This window comes from Chiloscyllium plagiosum, unplaced genomic scaffold (genome assembly GCF_037043375.1).
Source record: "Chiloscyllium plagiosum isolate Xiang-an unplaced genomic scaffold, Cpla_swu_hap1 HiC_scaffold_7, whole genome shotgun sequence".
NCBI lineage: Eukaryota > Metazoa > Chordata > Chondrichthyes > Orectolobiformes > Hemiscylliidae > Chiloscyllium > Chiloscyllium plagiosum.
Window position 1 is genome coordinate 64,364,082 of NW_028270145.1, and position 20,950 is coordinate 64,385,031.

At 40.9% G+C, this 20,950-nt stretch overlaps 1 protein-coding gene across 5 annotated transcripts in view; it reads right to left on the minus strand.

Annotated features, from left to right (window-relative positions):
• Positions 1-20,950, minus strand: part of wdsub1 (WD repeat, sterile alpha motif and U-box domain containing 1) — a 47,361-nt gene that overhangs the window by 9,042 nt on the left and 17,369 nt on the right. For all 5 annotated transcript variants that reach the window (XM_087989088.1, XM_087989087.1, XM_087989084.1 and 2 more), the window contains 3 exons: positions 10,534-10,627; positions 9,287-9,320; positions 7,226-7,266 (listed from right to left, as the gene is read on the minus strand). In XM_087989088.1, the coding sequence (XP_087845214.1) occupies positions 7,226-7,266; positions 9,287-9,320; positions 10,534-10,627 (169 nt within the window). The remainder of the gene's footprint in view (positions 1-7,225; positions 7,267-9,286; positions 9,321-10,533; positions 10,628-20,950) is intronic.

Sequence of the window (20,950 nt, forward strand, 5' to 3'; positions counted from 1 at the left end):
ACAAAACAATTAATACAAAATGGCTGAAACTTGCTCTTCCGAGCAGACCAATTTTGGCCCAAAGATGTTTTACAGTTGTCACACCACATGGGACGTGTGAAGCAAACTAAATCGGCAAAGATCTCTCACCCCAGATATCTGATAACGTGCAAGTGATGCCCGATTCTAAAGCCTGAGCTATTTTTCCATTGGTTGCTGGAAACATGACAATCACCTGCATTTCACCGTTGTTCCCAAACATCAATGCGGAAGTGAGCATCATTCATCCTGCAAAATATTCCCTTACTTCCCAAACTTAACGTAGACAATTCCAGTGATATGAAATCTAAATTCGTATCGCAAAGCACTGTAAAAGGACTGATCTGTAGCGAGTTAAGTAGACTCCCTATTGCTATTGCCAAATAGAGCATTTTCAGGGCTTCTGTGGAAATCTATTCCCTGCTAGATGAAAGGATCCAGTACCTAATCCAGATGTACATTAAGGTGGCTAGCTCACAGACTGCAAAGGCCCCAAAATTCAGCCAGGGTCTCAAAACTCAGCCAGATGCGAAGTGTGGATTTGTTCTACAGAACATCTGGGTCCTAAGAAAGCACCCTGAAGCTGCTAATCTGAGAAAGGATTACATCTTTTAGTCCAAACCAATTGCTTCGTCCCTAAAATAGTAAATAGCACAGAAGAAACACTTAACAAAAATGCCAACAGACCTATGAATAAACCTAACAAGCAGTGGTATCAATTGTTCTACAAGATCTGACTGTAATGAAGGTAGGTTAAATAAAGGAAGCCATTCAGTGGGTCACAGGAGAAAGTCCCCAGAAATGCTCTTTCTGGATCCAAGGAACTCTACTAGAAAATTATCAATATTACGGATTGCCATACCTACTAAGCCAAACAATGACTCTGGAAGCAATAGGGTGGTAGAACCTATGGCCTATAACATTCTGGAACATATCTTCTATAGAATCATTCCTTTTGTTGAGTCATTGTTCTCAAGTAAGTGGAATTCTGATCTAATTACAGTTACTATATTCAATTTTTAGCCCTCTGGTATGTATTGAGGCTGGATTTCAGAAGAAAAAGGTGGAAGAAAGATAAAAGCAGAGACCACCTGGTCAAAGAAAGAAACCTACACTGCTGTCTGACAGCAGTGAATCTCCACAGCTAATACCGTTGCTGTTTGAGTTCAAGTATCTCTGGACATTGGAATGCATCTAAGATAGATTAACAAACAGCAAATTTCACAGCTGACCTTGGAGAAACCTGTGTGGAAAAGCTCACAGCACAGGATAAGTTCAGTGCTTATTTTTTAAATGTAACCTTGCTGTAAATCTGTAATAGTGAGTAGAGTGGGCTTTTTTTTATTATACGTTTTACTGAGATCTATCTCTTGATTAAAAATATAAAACACAGGTATTAAGTTAGCCTGGAGCAGTGTTTTTTAGAGCAGTAAGATGGTGCTATTTTTTGGGCCTGTAGAATGTTAAGATGCAAATTAGCCTTTAGTAGAGTAATCTGCTTGTCCTGTTGGATGTGGGAGATTAGGGAGAGTTTCCATGGTACTGATGTCTGTAAGAAGTGTATTTGGTTGCGAATCCTATCAGATCACTTGGATTAGTTGGAATGGCAGTTAGAGGTCATGAGGAATTTACAGGATCTGGAAGGTGTGATGGATGACAATTACAGGAAGAGAGAAAAACCACTGATACAGTCAGGTAGATGAGTTACCTCCAGGAAAGGTAGAAGAGGGAGACAGGTAGTGCAGGAGTCTCCTGTGGCTATTCCCATCTCAAACAAGTATGCTGTTCTGGAAAATATAGGGGGTGATGGACTCTCAAGGGAATGTAGTGCACACAGCCAACTTTCTGGCACTAAGACTGGCTCTAATGTAACAAGAGGTTCCAAGTGATCAATTGTGATAAGGGACTCTCTAGTCAGAGGCACAAACGGACGTTTCTGCAGCCAACAGTGAGAAATCAGAATGGTGTGTTGCCTCCCTGGTGCCAGGATCAAGGATATCTCAGAATATTCTCAAAAGAGAGTGGGGCCAGCAGGAGGTCATTGTATATATTGGAACTAACGACATAGGAAGGGAAAAGGACGAGATCCTGAAGGGAGAATATAGGAAGTTAGGCAGGAATTTGAAAAGGAGGTCCTCGAGGGTGGTAATACCTGGATTACTCGTGGTGCTGAGTTACTGAGAGTAGGAACAGGTGGATAGAGCAGATGACTGCGTGGCTCAGGAGCTGGTGCAGGCTGAATTGGCTGGGCTGTTTTCCCTGGACTGTCAAGAGGCTGAGGGGTGATCTTGTAGAGATTTACACAATGAGAGTAGGGTAAATTGACAAAGGTCTTTGCCCTTGGATGCAGAAGTCCAGAACTAGAGGATGCGGGTTTAGGGTGAGGGGGGAAAAATTTGAGATACCTAAGGGGCAACTTGTTCACGCATTTTTGGAATGAACTGCCAATGGAAATGGTGGAGGCTGGTACAATTAGAACATTTAAAAGACATCCGAGTAGCTATATGAATAGGAAGGGTTCAGAAGCATATGGACCAAGTGCTGAACAAATGGGACTAGATTAATTTAGGATATCTGGTCTGCATAGACGTGTTGGACCAAAGACTGTGCTGTACATGTCAATGACTAAATCCAAGCGCAGCTTTTGTGGACCAGTATTCACCCTACGGGATGAAGGAACTGATACGGAATCTTGCAAGATCAACGTCAGTCACACATACTGCCACTGATCTCAATGCAATCACTAGTAACAAGCAATGTGGATAAAGGGAACCTGTGGGTGCAATGCATTAGATTGTCAGAAGGAAAGTTACCACGTTCCTACACAAAATAAGAGCCCATGTTATGGGGGAAGAGGTTAAAACATATTTGCATGAGGATTCATTAGTTACTAGTAAAAAAAAGTAGGCATAAATTCATCATTACAGATTGATTAGATTAGATTACTTACAGTGTGGAAACAGGCCCTTCGGCCCAACAAGTCCGCACCGCCCCGCCGAAGCGCAACCACCCATACCCCTACATTTACCCTTTACCTAACACTACGGGCAATTTAGCATGGCCAATTCACCTGACCTGCACATCTTTGGACTGTAGGAGGAAACCGGAGCACCCGGAGGAAACCCACGCAGACACGGGGAGAACGTGCAAACTCCACACAGTCAGTCGCCTGAGGCGGGAATTGAACCCGGGTCGATAAGATGAAGAATGGAGTACCACAAGAATCAGTGCTGGATCTCACCTATATTCTGCTTCAATTACTTACACAAAGATACAGAATATATGGTCGCTATATTTGCTGATGACCCAAAATAGTTAGGAAAATAAGTTGTAAAAAGGATATAAGTAGTCTGTGAAACATTATAGTTAAAGAGAGTGGACAAAAATTTGGCCTTTTTTTTTGCATTCAGGGGATATGGACTTCACTGGCTGGGCCAGCAATTATCACCCATCCTTTGAAGGCCTTTAAAAGTGGTGAGCGGACTTCCTGAACCACACTATTCCATTTAGCGTAGGTACATCCACAATGCTGTTAACCTAGCTACACTGAAGGAATGGTGGCAATAATGAGTGGCTTGGAGGGAAACTTGCAGGTGGTAGTGTTCCCAAGTATTTGCCATTCTTAACCTTCTAAAGGATAACAATCATGAGTTTGAGATACTGCCTAAGAACCCTTGGAGGATTTCTGCAGTGCTTCTTGTAGTGTTTTGTTGGAGATGCACTCAACTGGTAAATAGGGGTATTCCATCACACTCCTGTCATGTCTTCTAGAAGAGAATATCCTTTATTGTCACATGTATTCAACTACATTGTTCTAGATGGTGGGTAGGATTTGGGGAATCGGGAAATGAATTACGTGCTGTAGGATTCCTAGCCTCTGACATGCTCTTGTAATCATGGAATTTATACAGCTGATCCAGTTCAGTTTCTGGTCAATGGTAGTTTCCATGATGTTGATAGTCTTTGAGGACCATAGGGGGAGATGGGAATTGTCTAGTTTGGCAGAAAGAGTAGAAAAGCATGATGTTATTTAAATGAAGATATTTTGCATAATTCATGCAATACAGGAATCAGGGTAATCTAGCACATGGGCTTATTTCAAGTGGAATGGAACAAAAATGCAGGATCAAAACCAGAAATTGCTGGAAAATCTCAGCAGGTCTGGCAGCATTTCTGGAGAGAAAACAGATTTAACATTTCAGGTCCAGTGATCCTTCAGAGCAAAGGAGTAGGATGTTTGTTTCAATTGTTCGAGTCTACATCTAGAGTATGGCGTAAAGTTTTGGTCTCCTTGTTCAATAGGATACAATTACATTTGAAGCAGTTCATTTGACTCATTCCTGAGCTAATGCATACAAAATGAAAAAGATTACTGGGAAACTAGAGGATTGGGAAATCTTTAAAGATCAACAGAAAGCCATAAAAAGAGCTATAAAGAAAGCAAAGATAGGTTATGAGAGTAAACTAGCTCAGAATATAAGAACAGATAGTTTCTACAAATTCATGAGAAGTCAGATTTAATAATGGGAAATGGGGAAATTGTGGGAGGTGTTGAAGAGGTATTGTGTGTTTATCTTCAGAATGAAATACACCAGTAACATGCCAAAAATTGATAATGAGGCTTTGGCAGGTGAGGACCTACAAACAATTGTTATCAGTAAAGAGGCAACATTGGGCCAGCTAATGGGGCTATAAGTAGACCGGTCTCCTGGCCCTGATGGAATGCATCCCAGAATACAAAAACAAAATGGTAACAGCAAGAGCAAATGCACTCATGGTAATTTACACAACTTGCTGGACTCTGGGGCAGTCCCGTCAGATTGGAAAATAGCAAATGTGATACCACTGTTTAAAAAAAGGATGTAGACCAAAGATGGGTAACTATAGCCCGTTAGCTTAACTTCTGTAGTGGGGATAATGCTTGAATCTATTTTTAAGAAAGAAATAACCAGACATCTGGATAGAAATTGTCCTATCCGGCAGACTCAGCATAAATTCATGAAAGGCAGGTCACGTTTAACTAATTTACTGGAATCTTTGCGAGGACATTACGAGTGCAGTAGACAACAGGTTACTGGAGGATTTGGTGTATCTGGATTTCCAAAAGGCTGCTGCATAAAAGTGTGCAGTGTTACAGGTAAAGGATTAGCATGGATAACACAAAGCAAAAGTGGGTATACATAGGTGTTTTTCTGGTTGGCAATCAGTGGCTAGTGGTGTGCATCAGGGATCAGTGTTGGGACTGCAATTGTTCACAATTTTCACTTGGTCCCCAGTTCCTGTTCATGTATATAATGTGTCAAAATTTGCAGATGACACTAAAATGTGTGGTAGGGCAAAGTGTCCAGAGGAACATAAATGGGTTAAGTCAATAGGCAAAGTCTGGCAGATGAGTACAATGTTGGTAAATGTGAGGTCATCCATTTTGGTAGGAACAGCAGCAAAATGGGCTATTTAAAGTGAAAAACTGCAGCATGCTGCTGTGCAGAGATACCTGCATGTCCTTGTGCATGAATTACAAAACGTTTGCAGGTAATTAAGAAGGCAAATGGAATATTGTCCCTCATCGCTGGAGAGATGGAGTTTAAAAACATATAAACCTATAAAATTTGAGTGAGACCAAACAGGTTAGATGCAGGAAGGATGTTCCAGGTGATGGGTGAGTTCAGAACCAGGGGTCATTGTTTAAAAATAAAGGGTAAACCTTTTTAGGACTCACATTAGGAACTTCTTCACCTAGAGAGCGATGAGCCCATGGAATTCACTATCACAAAGTAGTTTTGTCCAAACACTCTGTGTTTTCAAGAAAGAGATGGATATAGCTCTTATGATTAAATGAATCAAAGATATTAAGGAAAGATGATATTAGGGTATTGAGCTTAATGATTAACCATGATCATATTGAATGGTGGAGCAGGCTCAAGGGGTCATCTGACCAACTCCTTTATGTTTCCATTCTTTCTGCCAAAGTACATATCCTTTACATTATTGTCCATCGACCGCTTACTTAATCTGTCTATATGCCTCAACAGGCTCTGCATGTTATCCTCATTACTTGCTCAGCCACCTATCTTTGAGATCTTAGTGAACGGTAGCACAGCTTCAGCTGAATGGCCTACCCTTCCTGCCCCTAATCATATGTATGCTGGACAATAGTATGCTCAAGGATATCATCAGTACTTTAAAAACGATTGATTGTATAAGTATTCTCCATAGTCAAATCCTGCATACTGGCATGGCCCAAATATAGCCATATTCAATTTCTTGATGGTCAAATGAGGACCCCAACACAGTGTATCACCAACTTCCTCAATTGGCCAACAATTTGGCTGCTTATGATGTTATAAAATCACTCTCAAATACATTCTCTGTGATACGACAAACCTTCAGAAATCCAACAACTGGAGGAAAGGCTAAGTACCTCCATCCAGCACAACTTAATAACATATCTCACCGTCACGAGACTAAATGAGCCTTTTGAATCCATGTGCTTAACAATCAACAATGCAACTTTAACTCCATTCAACTTTCCAAACTTCAAGGTTGATGAGAAATCACAAATACTTTGTGAAAGTCTTGATATAGTAGATCCCTGACTTTCATCTTCTGCAAAGTTCATAGGTAAACTAAATAGTTGAGAAACTATAGCTAATGCAGATGTTTGGTGCACAATCAGAAAACTGAAACCACTCTAGCATGCATTTCTGGTCACCAAGAACACATGACAACTCATGCCTGATTCACAAATATAAAGGAGTCGTCATAGCGATACTTGCATCAGGACTAGTGAACGTAACAGGCTTAACCACTTGAAGGAAAATTGTTGCTGGTTATAGTTAAGACGACTGTAGTTGCTGCTGTATATTTACACAAGCCATCAAGAACAAAGACATACTGTCATCAAACAGTGTGCCTTGGGAGAAAATTTTATAGAACTTGTACTGTGGACCAGTGATCAGGCAAAATAAGAGTTACATATTCTCTTCTCCAAAGGACATTAACTTGATTAGTTAATCAGAATGTCCATCATAACCATGGACAGGACGGAAAAGCTCTACATCTATGTTCACAATTTTATGTAACTGTAAAACTTTACTAAACTTGTGAAGTATTACCAGAGGGCAATTGAGTTTAACTGGATTGGACAATGAAGAGTCCTCCTGACTGACGGGCAAGAGACCCAGGATTTTAAATGTTAATTACATACCGTTCATGCTGTGTCAGTGTATAAAGCGGCGCTCCACTGTTCTACATAATAAAAGAGCAACAATGAAATTGAACAAATTCATAGCTGAATTTTTAAAACAATTATACAATCATATAAATAAAATGCATCATAGAAACATAGAAAATGAGGAGTAGGCCATTTGGCCTTTCAAGCCTGCTCCACCATTCATCATAAGCATGGCTGATCATCTGACTCAAAAGCCACTTCCTGCCATTTCCCCATTTTTTTGGATTCCTTAACCATAATTCCTTTTTTAAAAATCGATTGTTTTCTATGGTAGCAAATTCTGCAGGCTCACTGCTCTCTGGGTGACGAAGCTCCTCTTCATCTCAGTCCTAAATGGCTTACTTTGTATTCTTAGACAGAGACCCCAGTTCTAGATTTTGCCCATCTTTCCTACACATACCCTATCTAGTCCTGTTAAATTTTGTATACTTATGACATTTCCCTCCCCTCTTCATTCTTTTGAACTCCAGCAAACATAATCATAACTGATTCATCCCCCCCAATAAATCAGTCCGGTAAACCTTTGCTGCACTCTCTCCACAGCCAAAATATCCTTCCTCAGATAAGGAGACCAAAACTACACACAATATTCCAAATGTTGTCTAAACAAAGCTCTAGATAACTGCAGCAGGACATTAATGTTCCTGTACTCTAATCCCAACAAACTCATTTGCCTTCTTCATTGCTTGTTGTACCTACATATTTACTTTCACTGACAGATGTACAAGGATACCTATGTCTCATTGCCTCTCAACTTATAGCCAGAAAATAACCTGACTTCTGGTTTTTGCTCTCAATTTTTTTTTTAATCTCAAAGGACAGCCTCACATTTATCCACATTATACTGCATCTGTGCACTTTTTCAACATGTCCAAATCACAAGAAACATCTCTGCATCCTTCTCACGGTTCACTCTCCCACCCAGTCTGTTTATTTAGAGATATTACATTTAATCCCTTCATTCAAATCATTAATATATTCTGACACTAGCTCGAGTCCTAACACTAATCCCTGCAGTACCCCTCTTGTCACTGCCTGACATTTGGAAAATGACCCATTTATTTGTACTCTTTGTTTCCTGTCTACTAACCAGTTTTCTATCCATCTCAAAATACTACCCCAAAATCCAATGTGCTCTAATTTTGCACACTTATCTCTTACATGGGACTTTGTCAAAAGCCTTCTGAAAGTTCAAATAAACCATATCCATTGGCTCCCCATCAACTCCACTAGTTTTTCCTTTGAAGAATTCCATTATATTTGTTAAACATGATTTTGCTTTCATAAATATATGATGACTATCTGATCCAAACACTCAGCTCTTAGGCCTTTTACGAAGGACTCTAGCATTTTCCCACTATCAAGGCAACTATAATTCACAGTTTTCTCAGTCTCCCTTCTTAAATAGAGGGGTTACAGTAGCTATGCTCCAATCTGTAAGAATCTGCCATAAGTCAAAAAATAAAATTGCACAATTCAGTTGTCATGAATATTGCATTACGTAGAAATATTATACAGCCAGGGTCAAATAAAGCAAACCTAATTAGCTATCAGACCAGAATTAAAAGATGAGGGTGTGACCGGCTAGGCCAGCATTAATTGCCTATCCCTACTTGTCTAGATGGCAATTAAGAGTCAACTACATTCCTGAGAGTCTGCAGTCACGTGTACGTCAGACCAGGATTACAGATTCCTTCCCTAAAGGGCTTTAATGAACTAGATGGTTTTTTCTGACAATCACCAACGGTTATCATTAAGCTGTTAATTTCAAATTTTTATTGAATTCAAATTCTACCATCTGCCTTGGTGAGATTTGAACCCTGGTCTCCCAAACATCACCTCGCTGTCTGGATTAACACTCCAGGGATAAATCCACTAGGCCATCACTTCCTATTAATGGTATAAGAATGACATTAATTTCAAATCGCCATTGTTTGAAATAAAAATCGTACGTCGTTATAGAAGGTTGCACAGTTTTGAATACTCCATTGTGACAGTTTCAATTTGCCTAAAGCACTATTTAGGTAGACTTACCGAATTCCAAATGATTATAGATTTGTCAACAGACCTTTAAAGAGGAAAAGAAGTTTTGAACTACAAACCAGTTTGAAAAAAATCATTGTACTAATTCTCATTTCTATAAAATAAATAGTTTCATGATTATCTGTGTTTATTTCATGAATTACATTGTTCCATAAATGAGATATTGTTTTTATTTAACTAGTCCCTTTTGAAAAGAACACTGGCAAAACAAAACATGCTCAATACTTAAAATGTTAACAGAAATTTAGGAGAGTGCGCAGAATTTATTCTTAGGGTTAATAGCTAAGCCACCGACATTCAAGAATGGATTTGATAGATGAATAAATAAAAGGACTTGAAAACTTACAAAGCAGGAGGATGTGACACCAATACAAGGCAGCTATTTGGATACAAAAACTAGAGTGGGACTTAGTATGCAAGCATTAAAAAACAGCTCTCAGTGGGATCAAAAGAGGAAAAAAGTACTAAGTAAGCAAAATTCATGGCTCTTTACTTGAATATGAATATTTGGAATATAACTGAATCAGTAGCACAAATATGGGTTATGATCTTATAGCCATTAGGGAGAGTTGGTTACAAGACGAACGCTGGGAACTAAATGTTCATGTATATGTGTCCTTTTGAAAGGATAGACAGGAAAGAAAGGGAGGTTGGAGCAGAATTGTCGGTATGGGGTGGAATAAGTGCGAAAGCAATAAATTATGCAAAATTAGAAGACGTAGAATCCATATGGATGGAGGTAAGAAAACCACTGGTAGTGGGAGGACAACAGCTAAATAGTGGGACAGAGAATAAATCAGGAGATTATGAGTCAATTCCATTGTTATGTTCTGCAGGATTGGTATAATTGTCTGCAATATCTGGAAACAGCAATGAAACATTTCAGACGTGCCAATAAATAAGTGGTTGAGCTATTTGACTTTGGATTCAATTGTGGTAGTATATGATGAGTGAAATGGGACAGATGTTGCTGATGTGAAACAGCCAACTTATTTACAAGGATGCAGAGCATACATGTAACAACCTAAATTTGACAAAGTGACGCTTATTTGAAAAATACTTCAAAATTCTGAGGAACCTAACTTCCAATTTCATTTCTCAAATTTTGTCAAGATTTAACAGGTATGCAACTCCTGATTTTTAAAATAATAAAAACTGGGGCAAGTACAACCATTTCAATGAAAATACAATTTCAGAATACGAGAATTCGCAGGTATCAAGAATAAATCTGCACTTACCCGGAAACTAAGATCTGCCCATCTGGTGAAAAACAACATGACAAAACAGGAGCTGTGTGCCGGTTTAATGAGCATTTCATTCTGAGGTCACAGTCTACAAGCATAAAAAGGATTATCATTTGAAAATGTGGAAGGTCGCAATGCAGAAAACATTCCAATGGATTATGATCATTCCAATACTTCTTTCTCAACTAAATTAAGATCAATAAACAGAATTGATGGTGAATATTACACAGAATTCACAGCATAGATTGAGATCATTGAATCCAATTGGTCTATATTGTGTTAGAGCCCTTGGTGATTTTCTTTTTCTTTGCAAATAAATTTTGGTTTGGAACTGTAAATAGGGAACTCAGAGTTTTAAAAATGACTTTTGGACTGTGGGTAACAGCTTGTGTTAAAAGGAAAGCAGACCAATGAAGCTTTTGCTTATTCATGGGGCAAATCTTGGAAGACAATTGCTGATCGGCTCCTGATCAAAAGTTTCTGTAGATGCCTCATCACTAGAAAAGAGCATTCTGTTTAAAGAAATATCAGAAGTTGGCAAATAATGTCAGTATTTGAGAATTGGTTCTAGCAAGACTGGAAATGATTTTATGCTCAAGCAGATGGTAGATGTTGTATGGTAACGGAGATCTCATTGAAGAAACATTCAATCTATCAGGGAATGGTGAGTTTGAATTGGATTTTGGACTTTATTTTCTGTGAGCAAAGGAATCTGGCTGTTGATGCTGCGGCATGAAGATTTGAAAGCTCCTTACCTAACCTCCCTGATCAGTTCTTGGAAGTTCAGAAATAGGAAACGAAGTTATGTGTATTGCTGTTTTTATGAGAGTAAAATGAAAAGGTGATTTTGGTTGACATCTTTGGAAAATCCACCACAAAGCCGCTATCTATGCCTGCAGAATAGCATTCTGTGAAAACCACTTAAGGCGAGTTTTGTTATTTCCTTTTTCCTTAAATATTTATTTGTCTGTCTGCCTTTTGTATGAAAGGGCTGAAAACAAAGATTTTTAGGTTATAACATAGACCAATTAATTTGTTTTTAATTTTGCTTCACTACAGTTATTATACTGTTAATAAATAGCTAAGTCTATTGTTAAAGCTACAAACTGGTGTCGTGAATTGGTTATTCAAATTATTTTCAATTTTGAGGGTGTTTAAAAGTTTCAATTTTACTGTGTTGTGAATAGAGGTAAAAAGGCTGATTTGGTTCGGCTGTCTGATTCATGTCATAACAATAGGTGTTTAGCCTTCTCCAAAACATATTCACACAACTATCAACATAATCATCTACTCCTTTCTGCCTTGCACATATCTAGCTTATCATTTAAATGCATCATTCTACTGCCATAATGGAGGGGACTTCAATGTCTCACAATCAACAGATTGTTCCATAAATATATTACCCTAATTTTTATTAATGTTCTCTCACTGACAGGTTTTCATCTTTTTGATGGGAAATATTTTAAAATCAATAAAGTATTTCTGAAATGCAGTCACTTGTTTAATGTGGAAAATGCAGGGATTGATTTACATACCGGAAGTTCCAAAAAAAATTGTAATGGTCACAGAATCTGTGCAAGTGATGTCGATTTAGCTACAGATACCAAACAGCTCCTATACTTCAACATAACACTTGTTGATCTTTTACATCCAGCTTAGAGATGAGGCTTTGATTTAAAATCTCATGCAAACTAACTACAAATCCATTAACCATGCACTACAGCGTGAGCTTTGATTTTTGACCTGGAATAGCAAATGAACTAACAACCTTCTCACGGACATGTGTGTATTACTGCTACTAACTAAGCAATGGCTGACAATGCTGACCAACTATCTGATAGTAATGTTTTCTTCTTTTTGTGAAATATGGACATTGCTGTAAAGGTCAAAATTTGTTGCTCATCCCTAACTGCGCCTGAACTGAGAAGCTTGTCCTAACACTTCAGAGAGCAGATAAGGAACAGCTAAATTTGTGGGGGTCTGGAGTCACATGTAGACCAGCTGTGGATAGCATATTTTCTTCCTAAAGGACGTTACTGAGCCAGATGGGTTTTCTGACTACCAATAATGATTTCATTCACTGAATTTAAGTTCCACCAGCTGCCTTGGCAGGATTTGAACCCAAAGCATTAGTCTGAACTTTTGGTTACTACATTATCACAATATCACAGTCAGAGTTATGGAGCACAGAAACAAACCCTTCGGTCTAACCTGTCATGGGACTAGATCAGTTTAGGATATCTGGTTGACATTTGCTAGCACTTGGTCCATATCCCTTCCTAATCATGTACCCCTTCAGATGCCTTTAAAATATTGTAATTGTGCCCGCCTCCATCACTTCCACTGGCAGCTCGTTCTATACAGGTACCATGCTCTGCGTGAAAAAGTTGCCCCTCAGGTCCCTTTTAAAGCTTTTCCCCTCTCACCTTAAACCTATGCCCTCTAGTTTTAGACTCGCCCACCCTGAGAAAAAGATCTTGGCTATTCACCCTACCCATTCCCCTTATCATTTTATAAACATCTAAGGTCACCCTTCAGCGTGCGCTGTTAGGGAGAACAGCCCCAGCCTATTCAGCCTCTCCCTATAGTTCAAATCCTCCAAACCACTTCAAGTTGAACAACACCATTCCTATAGCAAGGAGACCATAACTGAATGCAATATTTTGAAAGTGACTTCACCGATGTCCTGTTAAAGCCGTAACATGACATCCCTACTCCTATACTCAATACACTGACCAATGAAGGCAAGCATGCCAAATGCCTTCTTCATGCATGTCTGCATGCAACTCCACTTTCAAGGAGCTATGTATCTGCACCCTAGATCCATTTGTTTGGCAACAATCCCAGGGCCCTACCATTAAATGTATAAGTCTTGCCCCAATTTGCCTTAATAAAATGCAAAACCTCATGTTTATCTAAAATTAAACTCCATCCATCACTCCTCAGCTCACTAGCCCATCTGATTAAGGTCCCATTGTACTCTGAGATAACTTCCTTCACTGTCCACTATACCACCAATTTTGGTCTCATCTGCAAACTTACTAACCATACCTCCTATATTCGCATCCAAACCATTGTGGCACACTACTGGTTAACAGGCCTCCAGTCTGAAAAACAACCCTTTGCCACCAGCCTTTGTCTTCGACCCTCAAACCAATTTTGTTTTCAATTGTCTAGTTCTCTCTGGATTCCATGTTATCGAACCAGTTTACCGTATCAAACCTTGTCAAATGCCTTGCTGAAGTCCATATAGACAATGTCTACTGCTCTGCCCTCAATTTTGTTCGTCACTTCTTCCAAAAACTTAATCAAGTTAATGAAACACGATTTCCCATGAACAAAGTCACGTTGGTTCTCCCTTATCAGTCCTTGCCTTTCCAAATGTATGCTGAAAATGTGTTGCTGGAAAAGTGCAGCAGGTCAGGCAGCATCCAAGGAGCAGGAGAATCGACGTTTCGGGCATGAGCCCTTCTTCAGGAATGTGGTTCCTGAAGAAGGGCTCATGCCCGAAACGTCAATTCGCCTGCTCCTTGGATGCTGCCTGACCTGCTGTACTTTTCCAGCTCTGATCTCCAGCATCTGCAGTCCTCACTTTCTCCTTTCCAAATGTATGTAAATTCTGTCCCTTTGAATCCCCTCCAACAACTTAACTACCACTGAGCTCTGGCTCAGCAGTCTTTAGTTCCCTGGCTTTTTCCTTACCACCTTTCTTAAATAATGGCCCAACACTAGCCAACCTCCAGTTTTCTAGCACCTCTCCTGTGGCTATCGACGATACAAGTATTTCAGCAAGAGGCCCAGCAATCTCTTTGCTAGCTTCTGTGGAAGTTGTTTTTGCTGGAGTGCTTGTTTGCAGAGATTTTGGTAAATCATGGTATTGTTCTTGCCTGGTTTTGCCCCTTGCCCTAGGTGGCCCTAGCCTACTAGAACATTCTGCAACAACCATATAACTTCTGCTTTTCCCACATAACTCAAACTGTTTATCTGTAGAAAGTGCAACACAGCCACACATTATCAACAGGCAAATGTAGTATTCGGAGTGTGCGTTGATTCAAGTTCTGAGAAAAATAGCTTGTTATGTACAGTCTCGGACTCTGCCCAATGTATGCTAATGTAGACCATCTAGTGACTATCCTGTGGTTCTGTGTCTGATTGAACAGCTGTCAAATGATATAAATCCACGTCGATCTGGAGTGTTTTGGATATGCATTGCACCGTATTAAGGAATGGTGTGCTCCCTATGATATCATACAATAAATTTTCTCAGTGCTCAAGGTCTGAGTCCGGGAATTTCTTCAACAAACTCGTGTGGTCAGGCAGAAGCCCTTAATTACAAGATCCTAAGTGAACCTAAAGTAGTTTAAAACACAATAGCTGCCTGCATGATCCTAACCTGAGTCAACAGGCTGATCCCAAGATAGGGAAGGATGCTGTAACAAGATGGAACTGGAAAGATCACTGCCGGAGAACAGTTATCGTTTTAAGGTGACCTTGAGGGATCGACAATAGCGCCAGTATTTGTTTATCTGTCTGTCTTTGTGAGTTTGCTGTTCATTTCTCTACAGAGCGTAGGTCCATGCTTCGGAACTGAGGAAGTGACAATGGGGGTCAACGAATTCTAAATATAAGAAAGATGGGCTGGCTTTGGGGAAAAGGAAACCATGTTCCACTGAGAAGACGTCCATTTGTCCCCTTGAGAAAGACGCAGAAGCTCCATGGTAAATACATTTGATGCAAAAGAAAGGTAGGAGACCCCCTGGTGCCACCAGGGTCACTGCCGATATTGTTTGGAAGGAGACAGGCGACAGTAGGTATGTTATTCCTTTCGGTTCCGGCCTATACAGGTGGTGCCATGGCAACTGGCCTTATGGAGGTGCCTTTAAATTGGAAAAGACTGATTACTGAAGGACAAACATTGAGGGTGGGTACGGCGACCCCTCTTGGAATACTAATTACATACTCCAGTGTTTAGATAAATTTAAAGTAGCAGCAAAAAGCCTTCAGCCCCCTAAAAATAAAGATCGCCGTCAGGTGCCATCAGACTAGCTTCCATCTTCTGGGTCCGCACCATCTGCCCCATTATCTTATACCCCTCAGTATCCTAAAGTTCCCATCCCCACCCTCTTATGGACAGAATTATTGCTTTCGTTGCTACTCGTCCTCCGGCCTAACCCCCTGACAATCCCCCCCTGTCAACAAAGAACAAGGGCTTTGGGGGTGAGGGCGTGCAAGTCTGACCAACAAGGGCTTCGGGATTGGTGAGGGGTGTGATGTGGGAGCCCGCTGTACGGAACAAGGAGGAAGCAGACTCCACTGTCTCCTCCACATCCACTACCGGATAGGACAGCCAATTACAAAAGAGGCTGAAGCCTCCCGCTGCTCCACTTCCCTGGGTAATGATCAGCCATACGCCCCTCAACAAGCCTTGGACCCACACTGAGGTCCATGGCATGCTCCAAGACCCCGTCATCCACTAAAACACCTGACACCATTTTATAATTTTCTAGTACAAATCTGCAGTATTTACAATTGCTTGTCACAAGACTTGAGGGCAGTCAATGCCGTTGTTGTCCCCTGCTCCCCAGTGGTGCCCAACACCAATGCCATCCCTACTAGCCTCCCTGCTACTGCCACTTGTTTTCTGTCACTGACCTCTGCTTGGCCTTTTTTTCCATTAAACTGTCACCAGACTGCCAGTACCTTTTTGCTTTTACTTATGGCGGTCACCAATATACATGGACACGACTTCCCTGAGGGTACACGGACAGCCTCCATGTATACTGTACACCGGACACTGTGGTACACCGGACATTGAAAGACCTCCACCTGCCTTGGAAAAGCACCTTGGTTCAGTGTGCTGATGATTTATTTGTGGCCTCCGATTCACCTGATGCCTGCATGTATGACACCGTCGCATTGCTCCGCTGTTTGGCTCAGGATGGACCTAAGGTCTCTGTTGAAAATATGCAGCTCTGCCAAAAGACATACAATATATTTGGGCTATGAACTTTCGCAGTCTCAGAGCACTGTCACAAGATTGCATCGCAGCCATCGTTAATCTCTCTCATCCCACTACACAAACTGAACATTTGTCCTTTTGGGGCGTGGTGAATTACTGCAGACACTGGATACCAGACTATCGGGTTATTGATGCACCTCTCCACCAGGCATCCTCACCAAACCAGCCAACCCAGGTGAACTGGACACCATAAATGGCACAAGCCTTTAAGGAACTTCAGCGCCTGTTCTGGACATCCCTGATTACACGCAGCCTTTTCAGCTGTATGTTAACGAAAAGGAGGAACATGCATCCAGCATTGTAAAACAAATGCATGGGGATCTTAGGCATCCTGTAGCCTTTTATTCTGTACAGTTACCACTTGTTGCAAGGGAAATGCCAACCTGTTTACAAGCTGTGGCGGCTGCCGCTGTAATGGTAGAAAAGTCCACCCCTGTTGTACTGGATTATCCTTGTACAGTTTTTGTTCCTCATTCAGTCTCGCTGCTGCTTAATTCAGCAGCAACTCAGCATTTTGCAACATCAAGGAGAACTGGCTAGGAGGTCATCTTACTTTCTCACACTAATCTTACGCTTCAGCGCACCCCCACTTTAAACCCTGCCACCCTTCTCCCCGTTATACAAGATTCCCCGGCAGAGGACCATAATTGCCTGCAAGTAGTCCAAGAGTTTTTCACCCTGTGCTCTGACCTCACTGAGACTCCGTTAGACAACCCAGACATGATCCTTTTCACAATATGCACACCTTTTGACACCCTTGAACCCACTATGCTGCTGAAAGAAACTTCTGCACGGGTGATCAAACTGTTTGCTCTTTCCAGAGCCTGTATCCTTGCTGATAAAATGTCTGTTAACATTTACACTGACTCCAGATAGGTCTTTGGAGTGGGACGTGAGTTTGGAACCGCGAGGAAACAGATTTTATTATCTCTTCTGGAAGGCCCTTGCAGCATGCCCTGCTCATCAACAATCTTTTACAGGCTGTTATGCTCCTCTGCGCTGTGGCTGTGATAAAGTGCACTGCCCATACCGCCACTGACGAGCCAACTGCCCGAGGAAATGCTCACACGGACCAAGCTGCTAAACAAACAGCGTCAGCTCCCACTGTATAGGTTTTACAAGCTTCGAAGAGAGGAGAAACAACAAAGGTTCTAGATCTAGTAGAGAAAATGCAAGCTACACAGCAACATGCTCCACAAGTCAGAAAAGACAGCTGGACATGCATAAGAGCTACCGAATCCCCTGACGGAAGGTTCATTTGCCCTAAAGCCCACTTACATGTTCTTGCACTGGCCATCCATGGGGTCAGGCATGCAGGAAGAGGAGGAATGATACATGCAGTGCGACAAACTTGGTACGCACTGGGCTTTGCAAGAGCAGCACAAGTGTGAGTATCAAAATGTTTAATGAGACTTCAAAATAATAATGCTAAACTTTTAGCCATTTGATCATCTGCTAGTCCCAGACGGACTGTTTAATCATTTACAGATTGATTTAGTTCAGATGTCAGCTAAACAAGGTTTTAAGTACATGTTGGTAATTGTCAACATGTTTTCTAAATAGGTCAAGGCCTCCCCACAAGGAAAGACAATGCTAGAACAGTGGTCAAATGCCTCATGAAGGATGTGATCTCGAGGTTTCGAATTCCAGGGAACATTAACACCGACAGAGGCACTCAATTTACTGCTGTAGTCACAGAAAATGTTAGTAAAGCACTAGGCATCATGCAGAAATTTCATAATCCCTATCAGCCCCAAGCCTCAGGTATTGTGGAACGGATGAATGGTACCCCTAACCAGCCTGATAAAGATCACACAGGACATGGGCCTGCCTTAGCCAGAAGCCGTACCCTTAGCCCTACATACCACAAAAAAACCAGACCAACACAACCACAGGACATATCCCATTCAAGGTCCTGATGGGAAGACCAATACCCATGGGCAGAAGACCTACTAAATTTCCTGTGGATACGGCATTATTCTTGACAAAGGAAGCTCCTTTGGATTATGTCAAAACATTCTAAGATGATTTCCCGTAACCAAAAGATGGAATTGAGGAAGCCGTTTTTGCTGGATGCTTATTTAGAGATTTTGGTCAGTCATGGTGTTGCTCTCGCCTGGCTTGTCCCATCGCCCTGGGTAGCCCCAGCTTGCTAGAACATTCTGTAACCACAGAACTTATGCTTTTCCCACATAAACTGTTTATCTGTAGAAAGTGCAACTCATCCATACGTTATCAACAGACAAATGCAGTATCTGCAGTGTGCATTGACTCAAGGTGTGAGAACAATGGCTCATTAGGTACAGTCTTGGACTGTGCCTGGTGGATGCTCATGTAGACCATTTAGTGACTATCTAGGTGATTCTGTGCCTGATTGAGCAACTGTCAGTTCAGACTATATAAATCCATAGCGATGTGGAGTGCTTTGGAGATGCACCATATGTACTAAAGAATGGTGTACTCCCTATGATATCATGCAATAAATTTTATCAATGCTCAAGGCCTGAGTCTCAAAGCTCTGCAATATACCTGAACAGATCCTGGGGATTTATCCACCTTTACGTGTTTTAAGACGTCCGATGCGTCCTCTCCTGTAACATGGACATTATTTAAGATATCACTATTTAGTTCCCCAAGTTCTCTCATTTTCATATACTTCTCCACAGTAAATACTGATGCGAAATACTATCTCACCGATCTCCTACGGTTCCATACATAGCCTTGTTGATCCTTAAGGGGCCCTATTCTCTGCCTAGTTACTCTTTGTCCTTATCTGTTGAATCTCTTTGGATTCTCCTTAACCCTATTTGCCAAAGATATTTCCTGCCCTCTTTCAGCCCTCCTGATTTCCCTGTTAAGTATACTCCTACTCTCCTTAAACTCCTCTCGAGATTTCTCCAACACATAAGAAACAGGAGCACATATAGGCCATGCAGCCCTTCCCGTCTGCTCAATCACTGCTAGGATCATGATAGATCCACAGCAGGCCAGGCAGCATCTGAGGAGCAGGAGAATTGACGTTTCGGGCAAGGGCTTATGCCCGAAACATCGATTCTCCTGCTCCTCAGATGCTGGCTGGCTTGCTGTGTTTTTCCAGCACCACACTTTTCAAACTCTGGTCTCCAGCATCTGCAGTCCTCACTTTCTCCTCCTCTATGATAGATCCACTAAGTCAACTCGATACAGCATCCCAGAGGTAACAGCCATCAAATTTAAAATAATCCTGAACCTTTGTCTTATAAATAATCCCCTATCCATTCTAACATATTGCCACCTTAACCCTAAGGAACCTTATCTTGAGAAATATTACTGTGTCATTTTATCAAATGCCTTTTGAAAATCAAACATAATGGGATTCACTTGCTTTTTCTCTATCCTGTTTGTGACATCAACAAAACTAATGTACATTTTCTTTTATTCACTTGTTGGACATGGGCATCACGGGCTGGCCAGTATTTATTGCCCATCCCTACTCTTGAACTGAGTGGCTTACAAAGCCATTGCAGAAGACAGTTGAGAGTCAACCACATTACAATAGATCTGGAGTCACATGTAGGCCAGACCAGGTGAGGACGGCATATTTCCTTTCCTGAAGGATATTAGGGAGGTAGATTGGTCATCAGTAGATTCTTAATTCTAGACTGTTTTTTAACTGAATTCAAATGCTATCATCTCCCAAAGTGGGATTCAAACCCATGCCCACAGGGTTAGCTGAGTTTCTGGATTCATAGTTTAAATAATACCTCGAAGTCATTACATCCCTTTACAAAATCTTATTTTCTCTTTCATAAACCATGGTGACCCAATCTAGTCAGATTATTTTTTCCAAAGTCCCCATTACCAATTTTACCATTTCCAGAGCAATAGATTCCAGCATTTACCCAATGACTGTTATTAGGCTAAACTGACAAAGATCCGTGTTTCTCACTTTATAATTTCTTGAATGGTGTTCCACTGACTATAGCGCAACCTACAGGGAGTTTGGAACATTAGAACCATTGCGTCTACTATAATCACTGTCACCTCTTTTAGGAGCGGTGAATGGAGACCATCGAATTCAGTGAATTTTTTTCATTTTCAGTCCCATGGAATTCTAACAATTTTTCTTTTTTAATATTAAGATTCTCACTCGAGCCTTGGTCATGCCTATTTTCAAAATGCATTTGTGCCTTCTACTCCAAGGACAGAAACTAACACATCTTTCATTGGCTTTCTTCCTTTTCTAATTTCTCCTACCTCATTCTTTCATTATTCTCTTACTTTTTACTTAATTGCGAAGATCTTACAATCACTTTTGTATTTCTGAATAAATTACTCTCATTCTATATTTTTGCTCTCACTTTTTTTTGGTTATCCTTTGATGGCTACCTAACACTCTCCCAAGCTTCAGAT